Source organism: Hyperolius riggenbachi, chromosome 4, assembly GCF_040937935.1.
Source record: "Hyperolius riggenbachi isolate aHypRig1 chromosome 4, aHypRig1.pri, whole genome shotgun sequence".
Classification (NCBI taxonomy): domain Eukaryota; kingdom Metazoa; phylum Chordata; class Amphibia; order Anura; family Hyperoliidae; genus Hyperolius; species Hyperolius riggenbachi.
In genome coordinates this window covers 66,349,640-66,363,329 of record NC_090649.1, presented here as the reverse complement: position 1 = coordinate 66,363,329, position 13,690 = coordinate 66,349,640, and the positions used below count along the sequence as shown (strand labels likewise).

The window sequence follows — 13,690 nt, the reverse complement described above, 5'->3', positions numbered from 1 at the left end:
TACAGTAAAGTGTCTCTTAGCAAAATGTACCCCCCAAAGAAAGCCTAAATGGTGGCAGAAAAAAACAAAATATAGATCAGTTCATTGCGATAAGTAGTGTTATAGGCTAATAAATGGGAGGTGAACATTACTCGGATGCATAAAGTGAAAACGACTGAAGGCTGAAGTGGTTAATAACGTTTCTATAGTTATCACCATGGTGATAAGGCATGTAGTATTCAGGCAACATTTTACCTCAGGCAAACCTAAGGTTTACTCTTCTGTCTTTAAGTTAACTCTTCAATCCTTAAAATAACTCCAAAATTCTAACGTTAAAGAAGGGCTGTTAATTAACTGCATGTGAAAATAACTACAGAGGAGGTAACTTAACTACAGAGGAACTAACTTAAGGAATGAAGAGATAAGATAACTCTCTCACTGTGAGGTGGCAAGTTTTTTCTTGCCTTATTATCTCCAGCATGATCTTAGTGAATTGAGGCCATTACTCGATTTTTGGCATCATTGTCCAGCCAATTAAATCATAATGGTCAGATATTATTATTATTATTTAGCATTTATATAGCGCCAACATCTTCCGCAGCACTGTACAGAGTATATATAGTCTTGTCACTAACTGTCCCTCGGAGGAGCTCACAATCTAGTCCCTACCATAGTCATATGTCTACAGTATATTGTGTAGTGTATGTATTGAAGTCTAGCGCCAATTTAGGGGGAAGCCAATTAACTTATCTGTATGTTTTTGTGATGTGGGAGAAAACCGGAGTTCCCAGTGGAAACACCACACAGACACGGGGAGAACATACAAACTCCTTGCAGATGTTGACCTGGCTGGGATTTAAACCGGGGACCCAGCGATGCACGGAGAGAGCACTAACCACTACGCCACCGTGCTGCCCGATCTGGCAGAGATTGATTGTTTCAAGCAATTTCCAGCCAAATATATTGAAACAATTGATCTGGCTTGCTGGAAAAATCTCGGTCAAAAAGGCTTGATTGGGTGAACGGCAGTAATGGCGTTTGATTTCTTGACCTGATGGATCCCCAGCTGATGTCCCCCCAAGTGTATGTTGACCCCTGCAGGTCCGTGGTGAGTGTTGCAGACTCACCTGTGTCACACTGGCATGACTCTTCACCTTCTCCTATGTCAGGCATCCTTTTGAATTGCCACCTTGAGTGCTTGTACTACGTGACACTGCCACATGTAGTGATGTCACTACATAGAGCGGTGTCAGCTGCTCGCCATGGCAATTCAAAAAGATGCTGGACTCAGGAGGAGTTACTGTAATTACATATCTATCACTCCATCGCTGAGGTTAGTGAAGAGCACATTTGGTGCCCCATTGACACTAATCGGGCTCCGCCAGCGCCACCATGTTTCCCATTTACTGGGGAGCCTGGCCTGAAGGTAGACTATGACCACAACCCACTGACCTACCTGCAGCTCTTTCTCAATGACAGCCTCATTGAAAAAATAGTGGAAGAGACAAACTGACAATAGTGGAGGAGACAAAGCGCTCCATAAGGGCGTTTTACAAGGAGCAGGACATAGGAGCCGGTCACCAAAGTGGACATGTGGCTTCTTTTAGGGCCTAATTATTCTGCAGGAGTGGTGGGAAAGCTCCTGCAGAAATGGTATTGGTCTGCCAGTAAAATGATTGCTGCTTTTTTTGGAACTGTAATGTCTGAATACCATTTCTTTGAAAACCTGGCTACTCTCAGAAGGAGTTGAAATAAATGACTTTTCACAGATTTTGCAGAACATCAGGTTGTATAAGTAGAAAGTTCCAGGGTCCAATGAGAGATCACTGGGGTCAGAGTACATCCTAGAAAGAGCATCAGCTCTAAAGTTCTTGGTTCCTGTGGGAAAGGTAACATGAAAATCAAATCTGGGGGAAAAACAAGTGCCTATGTGGCTTGGTGAGGGTGCAAACGGTGAGCGGTTCATTAAAGGGACTCCGAGCTCCAAATAAAAAACGAAATCGCGCATGCGCAGTACTGTCACGCCGGCCACCGTGATGATGTGAGGAGGCCGGCGTGGTGACGACAGACATGACGTTTCAGGAAGATGAGCCCGACACTCAGGCCCAGTGTTGCTGGGAGCTGACGGGGAGCCATTTCTGGCCAGGCCCTGGGAGAAGAGCCAGATGAATGCCGTGGGACCTCCCGACCTACACTGGGCTGCAGAAAGCCCCAGGTGAGTACCAATTTCGTTTTTATTTAGAGCTCGGAGTCCCTTTAACATTCCAGATTCTTGAGATCAGTATACACAAGAACATGATGAACTGGCCCTTCTAACAAGCAGTGCCATTACTCAAACACCAGCTTGATTGCAAGAAGTTCTCGATCCTCAATGTCATCGTTGAGTTCAGCCTGAGTTAACTTGCGGGAAAAGGCAGCAGGGTGAAGTAGAGCTTTGGGACTGCAATGCTGGGATAAAACTGCTTTTATGGCTGCCTTAGAAGCATCCACTTTCAGGATAAAGGGCTGAGCAGGATCCGGGTGTTTCAAGATTGAAGCGGAAGTAAACAATAACTTTAACCAGAGCGGGACAAGGTCCTCCTGCACCCAAGGCTGAGACAAGTGCGCCCCTCCATCCCTCCCACCCCAGCCGTCACACACTGGTTGCTATTAGAGTAAGAGGTGCCCCAGGGCCCCCAACACCTTAATCTCTAGTTATCTGGCTTGCAGTCACTGTCATGTATCCAGTTTTGTTATTGTTTTCTGCTTCAAACACAATAGGGGAATAATAGCTGAGTGAGTTGTGCACCCCCTCCTACACTGCGCCCTGAGGCTGGAGCCTCTCTCGCCTCTGCCTCGGCCCAGCCCTGACTTTAACTGATCAAAAGCAGACTGAGCTTCACTACAAAAGTGGAGTACAGTATTACTTTTGGTCAGACTTGTTATTGGTGCAATAATGGAGGAGAAATTAGTTACAAATACATTTCCTGTATATGTTGTCAAAGCATACAAATATTTGCAAAACGTTTTGGTTGCTAGGAGCAGGCAAGTCCAGCATTGCTGAAACTTTGGTCAGATTCATTGATAGTCCTTGAGTAGAGATAATAAATTCCAGGAAATAAATGCTAATTTGTTCAAAGAGGACATAGAAGATCCCAGCTTCGGCAGTTGAAGAGGATGGTCAGATAAACACTTTCCAAAGCTTTTCATCTATATAATCTTTCAGTTCTTTAGATCAGTTTCTGATAATGGACAAACTCTCCCAAATGGAATCTCAGACACAGTCAACAGTTCTACGAGACAGTCCTAGATCTGATGTGGAAGCATAGTGTCAGGCAGTGGGCTAAAATCTGGCTGTTCTAGACCGATTCCGCATGATTTACCGGAAGACGAAAAGCAATGAGTCAGTAGCACTATTGATGACTGGATTTTAGTCCAATAGCCACAGAATACCTAAAATACTGTAATTGGAAATAAAGGGGATAGAATAATGTCAACAGTGAAAAACTCCTTATACTGGGGGCACCTTACCACCTATACTGGGGGCAACTTTCTACCTATACTGGAGGCACCTTTCCACCTATACTGGGGACACCTTATCACCTATTTGTGGGCACCTTTCTACCTATACTGGGGGTACCTTACCACCTTTACTGGGGGCACCTTTCTACCAATACTGGGGGCACCTTTCCACCTAAACTGGGGGTACCTTACCACCAATAATGGGGGCACCTTTCTACCAATACTGGGGGCACCTTTCCACCTATACTGGGGGGAGCCATTCGGAAGCAGGAGATTTGGGCGCATGAGACAAGTGGACAAAAAGAGCGCCCCATTCACTCCCATTATAAATATCGTTTAATGGGCGCCGAACAGGGAAAAAAAGGCGCCGGAGATTATTAACGTTTTAACAAACGGCGCCCGGAGATTTTTAAGGATTTATAACTTTGTTTGTGATGATTTAACTTTACAAAATGAGCCCATGACGAATAACGCTTATAAAGATACTAAATCACTATTTCTAAAACATTATTATCCACCCAAAAAAATGTATTACATTTTTTATTTACATTTTTTATTTATTAATGTCTATAAAACATTTTTATCCATAGGGGGTCTTAGGTTTAGGCACCAACAGGGGGGTATTAGGTTTAGGCACCAACAGGGGGGTCTTAGGTTTAGGCACCAACTGGGGGTTTTAGGTTTAGGCACCACCAGGGGGGTCTTAGGTTTAGGCACCAACAGGGGGGTCTTAGGTTTAGGCACCAACAGGGGGGTCTTAGGTTTAGGCACCAACTGGGGGGTCTTAGGTTTATGCACCAACAGGGGGGTCTTAGGTTTAGGCACCAACTGGGGGGTCTTAGGTTTAGGCACCAACAGGGGGTCTAGGGGTTAGGGATAGGTACAGGGAGGGTTTTTAACAAACGTAAATATAAGTTTCAGTTTACAAATAGGGAAGATTAACGTTTTAAGAATTGCCGATCTCATACACATTATTTAGTGATTTATAAATTCTTAAAACACTATTTGTAAACGAAATTCTACACAATATTTCAATAAACGATAATACTGTTTATCGTTTACACCACGCGCCCTTTTTTCCCGACGCCCTTTTTTGATGTACGCGAGCCATTCTGCTTATACTAAGGGCACCTTTCCGCCTATACTGGGGGGCACATTTCTGCCTATACGGGGGGACATCTTTCGACCTATACTGGGGCACTTTACTACCAATACCAGGGACACCTGTCTTACTATACTAGAGACACCATACCTCCTATACTGAGGACACCATATTACCTATACCGGGGAAACCTTACTACCTATACTGGGGGCACCTTACTACCAATATATAAGGAGTGCTTAGCTATTTATTTTATCTTGAGGCATCTGGCTATTTAATTCTTGAGGCAGCTGACTACTTACAGTAATTATTTTTTTCTGGAGGCATGTGACTATTCTTTTATCTGCATGTATGTGGCTACTTGATTGTTTTATCTGGATGCGTGTGGCTACTTGATTCTTTTATCTGCATACATCTGGCTGCTTGATTATTTTATCTGGGTGCATGTGACTACTTGTTTCTTTTATTTAGAGGCATATGAGGAGGACTTGATTCTTTTACCTGGAGGCTTGGGAGGACTTGATTCTTTTATCTGGAGGCATGTGAGGATTGATTATTTTATTTGGAGGCATGTGACTTCTTAATTGTCTGTCTGAAGGCATGTGACTACTTGATGCTACTTAATTTATGTATTTGTGTGGTGAGTGAGGGCTACGTGGAAAGAGGAAAGTCCTTATTGGGCGGAGGGAAGAGGGTTCTTATTGTGTAAATGGGTTGATCTGCCTATGAGGGTGAGGTAGGATGCTGTTATTTGGGTGGGGGGTGTCACAATTTCAGTGTTTGCCATGGCCGCTATTTTACCTAGACACGCCTCTGCTGGCTGCAGCTAGTCATGTGGCAGGAATGTGGCTGCTGCAGGTCATGTGGGCAGTATGCAGCTGGTGGTGAATATATGGCACTGGCTCTCCTCAATCCTGCTCCTCTCACTGCTTGGATCCAGCTCAACCCTTTGGACTCATAGGAATCTACAAGGGCCAAAGCGTCGGATTGGAGAGCCATGTTACACATGTATACATTGGTCGGATTGACTGGTCATCAGGAAGATTCTCCATTGGTCCCTTCCTTTTACCAGGCCTTTCTTGTCCATGACATTGTCCAAAGAAAAATAAGGTAGCTTCCGATTGAAATCTCTCCAATTCTTTTCTTGTTTCCTACAGAGTAATCTCTTCACTTCTAATGAACAAAAGAATGATGACAATCTTCTAGAACAGAAAAAAATGTTTGTTGTTGAAGCCACCTTATTTTGGTCTGGATTTACAAATGGCCTGGATAAATGAGAAACTTCACAGGAATATTGATAATGAAGACACACCAACTCATTTTTACATGGGAAAATCGGCCTCGCAGCCACATATAGGGCCTGATTCACAAAGCGGTGCGTCTAAAGTCTTTAGACGTGCTAACCAGGGTGCTAAGTAGGTTAGCACCGAATTTCTGAATCAGATCGCGCGCTAAGTACTGCGTGCAAAGTTTTGCGCGCGCGCTAAGTCCCATAGGCTTTAATGGGCACTTCGCGCGGAGCGCCCTGTGCTCTGTGCAGTGTGCGTGTAAAGTTTTGCACGTGAAAAGCTCGTTTAGACATGCTAAGGGGTTTTTCACAGGCGTTCTAACAGTTAGCACCGCTTTATGAATCAAGCCCATAGAGCTTTGCAAGATCTGTGAGAGACAATGAGAGAGAGTGTTTTTTGTTGATACAGTAACAAATGCTGCAGAAACCTTTTGCAAAAACTATTTATGTTCTTTTATTAAAAGAAAACAAAAAGCACAGTTGGGAATCTCTACACCTTAAAAATTCCTAAAAATTTAGATAGCTGGGATACAACAATTGAACGAGGCACCCAGATAGAAATAGAAAGAAATTAAAAACCAATAATATGCAAAGGGGTGGAGTGGCGTACTGCTCACGGTCGTCAGTCAAATATGACAAAAAAGGTTTATTATGCACAGGCAATGCATTTCATGGGTACAAGCCTCCTTCCTCAGGTAAATAACAGTGCCTGTTTCATTAGATCCAATAGTATCAAGTGCCTCACAGAGGTGTAGCGTGAAAAGCTGTACCAGTGAAATGCGTTGCCTGTGCATAATAAGCCTTTTTTCTGTCATATTTGACGTCATCATTGAGGTTAGCTACCTCACCTTTTTGCATTGTATTGATTTTTAGTTTCATTGTATTTCTACTTGGGCGACTCTTTACCCTTGTTGTGTGCTTTCCACCCCCATCCCCGTAAGATTGGAGAGGTTTCCTCTGATTTTGAATGGTTGACGCCATTGCGATATTCAGCTGTTTCTACTAAGAGAGCTACATCCAGTCCTGCTGAGACACCCTGAGTGGAGTTGGGTTCATTGTCTCGACTCCACCTACCTCAAGTGGTTGGTTGCTATGATTAAGGAGCCATTCTCGCTCCGATACGCGTGAGCTTTTATCTAGATGCTATGATGTTGGATTGAAGAATAAAGATTTTCCTACTTTCACCTAATCATCTGGTGCAGCAGAATATTCCTTTGTTTTTAATGTTGGTTGCCTCTACTGCAACCTTCCTTTGTGAGTAGTTTACCATGGATTCACATACCACACATTAGCCACTAACATACTACACCAGGGGTCCCCAAACGTTTTGGGTCGAGGGCCAGGTCAACATACTTCAGACTGCAGGGGGGCTGAAATATGCATAAAATTATGTCTTTGCGGGCCAGACAGTGAAGCATACCCAGGTGACAACCTGTAGTCCAATTGGACAGCAGTGTCACCTGATGTGGAATTTGATTGGAAACCAGCAAATTACTGCTTTCTGGCTTCCATGTGGATGGGTGGTGCCAGCACTGCTGTTCTATATGTGGATCACCAATATTTAAAGATGTAGCTGGCCGCATCTATAAGTAATACATTTTGTGTGGGGGGCCGGTAAAAAAGCCTCAGGGGGCTGCATTCGGCCCGAGGGCCTTAGTTTGAGGACCACTGTACTACACCATCACAGGCCCCATTGTCTCTGTGTCCTTTTCTCTTAGGGTGTCAAGACACCCCACCTCTCTAGAGAACAAAAAATGACTGAGGCAGGGCCGGGCCGAGGCAGAGGTGAGAGAGGCTCCAGCTTCAGGGCGCAGTGTAGGAGGGGGCGCACAACTCACTCAGCTATCATTTCCCTATTGTGTTTGAAACAGACAGAAATAAGAAATGGAGATACATGGCAGTGACTGCAAGCCAGATAACTAGAGATTAGGAGGTTGGGGGCCCTGGGGCACCTCTTAGTCTAATAGCAATCAGTGTGTGACGGCTGGTGTGGGAGGGATGGGGGGTGCACATTGGTGTCTCAGCCTTGGGTGCTGGAGGACCTTGTCCCGGCTCTGGACTGAGGTAAGTAAACAACTCTAAGAGAATATACAATAAAATGAACAACTTACTCTGGATTTCTGGATATTTCATCATTAGCAAAAGTCCCCACTGGACTGTGACGGAGCTTGCCTCAAATCCAGCAACGAACAACTCCACAATAATAGTTAATATGCTGTCATCAGGGATATATAACTCAGAGTCTGGCTTCTCCTGAAATTGATACAATATACAGTATTCACCAGAGAATTTATATGATTCACACCAAAAACACCTGGCCTTCATCAGCTTGAGAATCACATTCGATTATAAAAGCATTGGCAAGTGTGGAAAAGGAGCTTTTGATTTGCCGGTATAGACTTTTCAACGTTTAAATCGGTATTAAACTCTGACATAATATTTAATAAAAATGTGTTTTCCTACTTTTTATAACCCATGCAGTTACATATTTGCTTTTGTGCACAAATATTATTATTCAATTAGAAATGATAAGTTCCCAAAGTTCAGTTTATTTGCTCTGAAAGCTGCCGTTGCATTTTATTCATAACTGGTGTATTTATATTGTAATGTACCCAGTAATGATTTGTGAGCAGCTGTCTATGTTCTGTACACATAGTCAGTCAGAGAATGTTTACTTAACCCCCCTGGCGGTATTCCCGAGCCGAGCTCGGGCTGGGTTTCACTTACCCAGAGCGGTAGAGGAAGGGCAGAAAAGGACACATGGGGACACAACAGGTACAAGGGAGACATAATAATTGGAAAGGAAAGGTCCAGAAGACATCCCTGCAACATGGAAGAACCAGGATGGTATATTATTTCCCCCTGGTTTTAGACCACTAAACCTAAGTGCGGCTTATGGTAGGGAGCATTTTATCTTCCAGAAGATATGGTACCCCTGAGCCTGTTGGCTTCTGTCACGTAGCCCCACCCCTTTGCAGCAGAGTGCCATGGGGCTCTCTGTATCTGAGATAGACAGTGCCATGGAAGCAAGTCATATTTATTCAAAAACGTGACACATCCATTCCAGAAAGCCAACAAGTTGTTTCGGGGCCCCGAGGGGTCCCCTTTGTCAAGGCTGTAGTGCAGAAATGGTAACCATTACCGTTACCATTTCTGCACTACAGCCTTGACAAAGGGAAACAACTCGTTGGCTTTCTGGAATTGATGTGTCACGTTTTTGAACAAATAACACTTGGTACTAATGAGTTTGCGGACCTTCTGGAACTTTTTGTGGATTATAACTTGGGTCCAGCACCTCGCCAGTGGTGTGCGATTCCATCTCTCATGTATTGGAGTGCCATGGAAGCGTCACGACGCGTTTCTGCAAGGGGGGTGGTATGGCACGTCGGAAGCCAGCGGACGCCGGGCTCAGGGATGTGATAGAAAGAAAGTGAGTAATTAGACCTTTCTATGAGAAGAGGACACATACAATGTTTATTTAGACTGAATAGTCTCTAGAACTCTGTTGTAAAGCATTCATTTCTAGAAACCAATATGAATATAGGAGAGCAATAGAAAAACTGTAATTTGGGCAACGAAACCCCTAAGTCCAAATCATAAAGAAAAAAACAAAAACACAGGTTACAAAACAGGCGTACGTTAAAAAAGGGCATCGGAAAAAAGGGAGCAGGGTTTAAACGATAAGCATGAATAACGTTTAAAAAAAATATTGTGCTATATTTCGTTAAAAACTTATGTTTTATAAAGTTTTAAATCATTAAATAATGTGTATGAAATCGGCAATCGTGAAAACGTTAATCTTCCCTGTTTCAGAAGTTAAACGTATAATAACGTTTTGTAAAAAATTAGTAAGTATTACTAAAATTTTACTAAACTATACCTAACCCTACTCTCACACAGAACCCTCCCTGTACCTACTCCTAACCCCTAGACCCCCCTGGTGGTGCCTAAGCCTAAGACCCTCCTGGTAGTGCCTAAACCTAAGACCCTCGTGGGGGTGCCAAAACCTAAGACCCCCCCCCTGTTGGTTCCTAAACCTAAGACCCCCCTGGTGGTGCCTAAACCTAAGACCCCCCTGCTGGTGCCTAAACCAAAGACCCCCCTTTGTGATCGCTTTATTGTGTGGAGAATAATGTTTTAAAAACAGTAAAGGATAAAATATATTACAATTACGTTACTTACTGATCACATTATTTTGTGAATAATAATGTTTTACAAACAGTAAGGGATAAAATTTTAATATGTTAACGACAATGATCGTGGGGAAATGTGGAAAACATAAATTAGCAAAAATGTAATGATAAAACGTTATTTTACGTGGGCGCCCTTTTTTCCCGGTGGGCGCCTGTTAGAGTTGGGCAAACAGTTCGGCTGTGTTAGCCGAACTGCACGGCTGCCCAACCTGTCATGTCGCCGTGGCTCTTACTACTTCCGGGTCGCAATGACCCGGAGTAGTACGTCTGCGCTGGCCCGGCGGAGCGCGTCCTAGATCGCGCTCCCGTTGCCGGGCACTCTCTGCGCATGTGTGTGACGTCACTCATGACGTCACACTCATGACGTCACACACATGCGCAGAGAGTGCTCGGCAACGGGAGCGCGATCTAGGACGCGCTCCGCCGGGCCAGCGCAGACGTACTACTCCGGGTCATTGCGACCCGGAAGTAGTAAGAGCCACGGCGACATGACAGGTTGGGCAGCCGTGCAGTTCGGCTAACACAGCCGAACTGTTCGCCCAACTCTAGCGCCTGTCAAACGACAATTAATATGGCAGTCTATGGCGGCTCCCTTTTTGTCCACTTGCCTTATGCGCCCGAATTTACTGCTTCCACAAAACAGTATTATCATACCTCTTTTTGTCTGACAAGGAATATATCAATGAGACTCCTCTGATCACTAACATCCAAATGCTTTTTCTGTTCCATTAAGGTTTCTCTAGCAAAGTCATATATTCCACTGGCATATGCAGACATATCTTTATGACTTCCAGGCATCCATCGCATAAGAGTTGGAAATGCATTGTACAGCTGAAAGAGAAATATAGTGTCATAATGCACATAATCATCTGCATAGCAAATCTCAGAAAGATTTTAACATATTGCAGAAGGATCTGTAAATGATGGCTATATGGGCACACACAACAGATGTAATTCAATGTTGAAAAAATATAAATTCATTTTGGTTGTACCTATGGTCTAGCACCATACAAAATAAACGGTGTACAAATTGGGACATTAATTTAACCACTTCACCACTGAGGGGTTTTACCCCTTGAGCACCAGAGCAATTTTCACCTTTCAGCGCTCCTTCCATTCATTCGTCTATAACTTTATAATTACTTATCACAATGAAATGAACTATATCTTGTTTTTTTCGCCACCAATTAGGCTTTCTTTAGGTGGGACATTATGCCAAGAATTATTTTATTCTAAATGTGTTTTAATGGAAAAATAGGAAAAAATGTGGGAAAAAATGTCTTATTTTTCAGTTTTCGGCCAATATAGTTTTCAAATAATGCATGCTACTGTAATCAAAACCCATGAAATTTATTTGCCCATTTGTCCCAGTTATAAAACCGTTTAAATTATGTCCCTATCACAATGTTTGGCGCCAATATTTTATTTGGAAATAAAGGTGCATGTTTTTCAGTTTTGCGTCCATCCCTAATTACAAGCCCATAGTTTATAAAGTAACAGTGTTATACCCTCTTGACATAAATATTTAAAAAGTTCAGTCCCTAAGGTAACTATTTATGCATTGTTTTTAATTGTATTTTTTTTAATTACAAAAATAAATAAATTGGGGAGTGTGGGAGGTAATGAGTTAATTTTTAATGTATAACTAATGTATTTGCATATGAAAAATGCTTTAGGGTGTAGTTTTACTATTTGGCCACAAGATGGCCACAGTAAGTTTTTGTTTATGCGACCTGAAAGCGTACAGGAAGTACGCTTGCAGGAAGTTCAGAGAGGCTGGGCAACTTTTTTTTTTCACAATGATCGCGCTGCTTCTTGTAGAAGCAGCTGATCATTGCGGGGGGCTTAGATCAACGAACGGGAAAGGTTTTTCCTGTTCATTGATCTCCGGGAGAGCGGGCGGCGGCGTGCATGAGCGCGGGGGTGCGCGGACAGCGGCGGGAGCGGCGTCAGGTGCGGATTTCTCCGTCCCTTGGTGGTAACAGGGTGGAAAAAGGGACGGAGAAATCTGAACCACTGGGGGTAAAATGGTTAAACTTGGAGAGGGCCATAGTTTTCAAGTTAAAGAGAACCTGTAGCAAAAAAAGTTCCCCTGGGGAGTACTCACCTCAGGGTCCCAATGAGGCTTTCCCCTCTGCTGTAGCTGCAGGCAGTCCAGCGCTGGCTCCCCCGAAGTGTTCCGGAATACTCCCTCGACAAGCGCTGATAAGTGCTGATTTATTTACCTTTCCTGACTCCAGCGGGGGCGCTGTTGCGGCTCTCAGCACGAAAATAGGCGAAAATAGCCGATCTCTATCGGGTCTGTTCTACTGCGCAGGAGACTTGCGCCTGCGCAGTAGAGCAGGCAGACGGCGATCGGCTATTTCCGCCTATCTCCGAGCTGAGAGCTGATACTGTGCCTGCGCTGGAGCCGGGAAGGTAAATATTTACATCCTTGCTGTTCGGGAAGCTTGATCGCCGCTGCCGTTAGACCGAGGAGGACGTTGGAAGCCTCAATAGTATCTGAAGGCTTCCCCCACCCGAGGGGAGTACCCCCCAGGGGAGGTTTTTTTCATTACAGGTTTTCTTTAAGTACTCATATACAATGCCAAGCAGCTGCAGCTAAAGCAAATAAAATTATGTGATGCGTGAAAAGGGAAATAAAAACTTGGAATGTAGCATGATACTGCCCCTGTTTAACTCTCTAGTAAAACTGCATCTGGAATAAGGAATTTAGTTCTAGGCGCTGCAGTACAGGAAAGATATTGCAGTTTTAGAGCAGGTGCAAAGACGAGCACCAAAATTGATTAGCGGGATGGAAGGTCTCACCAGGCCGGGTTAGTCAAACTTGGCTTATTTAGGGTCTGATTTACTAAGACCTGTTTGGTAAAAATTTTATGTTAGGTAAATTACATCATGGAGAAAAATACATTTTTTTTATTAATCACACAAGATTTCACACAAATGGTAACAGTTTGGTAATTTACTGGAAAACATGGCTTCAATTCACTAACACCTGTTCAAATGGGCTGGTCGGAAATGCCCATTTCTGATTCTGTGGAAATTCCTATTTACAATTTTCTGTTTTTCCGATTCTGGAATCCATTTCTCAATTATCTTAGTAAAGATCAGGTAGTCAACACTTTGGTGACCTAGGCGACTTCTCTTGTCAGTGACAATCCCTCCTGTTGCTCTGAAGGTCCTTTCTGGCTACCTGCCACGCAAAACTCAAATGGGTTTGAGCATTGCATTCATAGACAAATACTGAGCATTGCATTCATAGACAGATACTACATGGTATAAAAGTGTCTGAAAATGTGGGCCCTGGGTAATGGCGATAGTAGAATATTGGTAATGTTCCCGATAGTCTACTATCATCTTCCCTAAGCTATTTTCTTACACTAATCATTCCCCACCCACACCTAACACTAAACTCCCTGTACCTACCTAACACTAATTTACAGCTGAGGTGGGATTCGGCTGTATAATACACAATCCTTGGGTGCCTGGTTACCTACTCCACCACTGCCTCCGTTGATATCTTGTATTCCTAAAGCTCAGTTATACTATAGCCGAGAGCCCACCACTACTTCCGGCGCCCAAGTAACCTTCTGCCAAATGTGCATACTATGGCCCAGGGATGTCAAA

General features: G+C 43.7%; 1 protein-coding gene across 11 annotated transcripts in view; it reads right to left on the bottom strand.

Annotated features, from left to right (window-relative positions):
- LOC137570374 (cytochrome P450 2K6-like) overlaps positions 1–13,690 on the bottom strand; it is a 131,927-nt gene that overhangs the window by 23,415 nt on the left and 94,822 nt on the right. For all 11 annotated transcript variants that reach the window (XM_068279038.1, XM_068279037.1, XM_068279043.1 and 8 more), the window contains 2 exons: positions 10,718–10,894; positions 7,982–8,123 (listed from right to left, as the gene is read on the bottom strand). In XM_068279038.1, the coding sequence (XP_068135139.1) occupies positions 7,982–8,123; positions 10,718–10,894 (319 nt within the window). The remainder of the gene's footprint in view (positions 1–7,981; positions 8,124–10,717; positions 10,895–13,690) is intronic.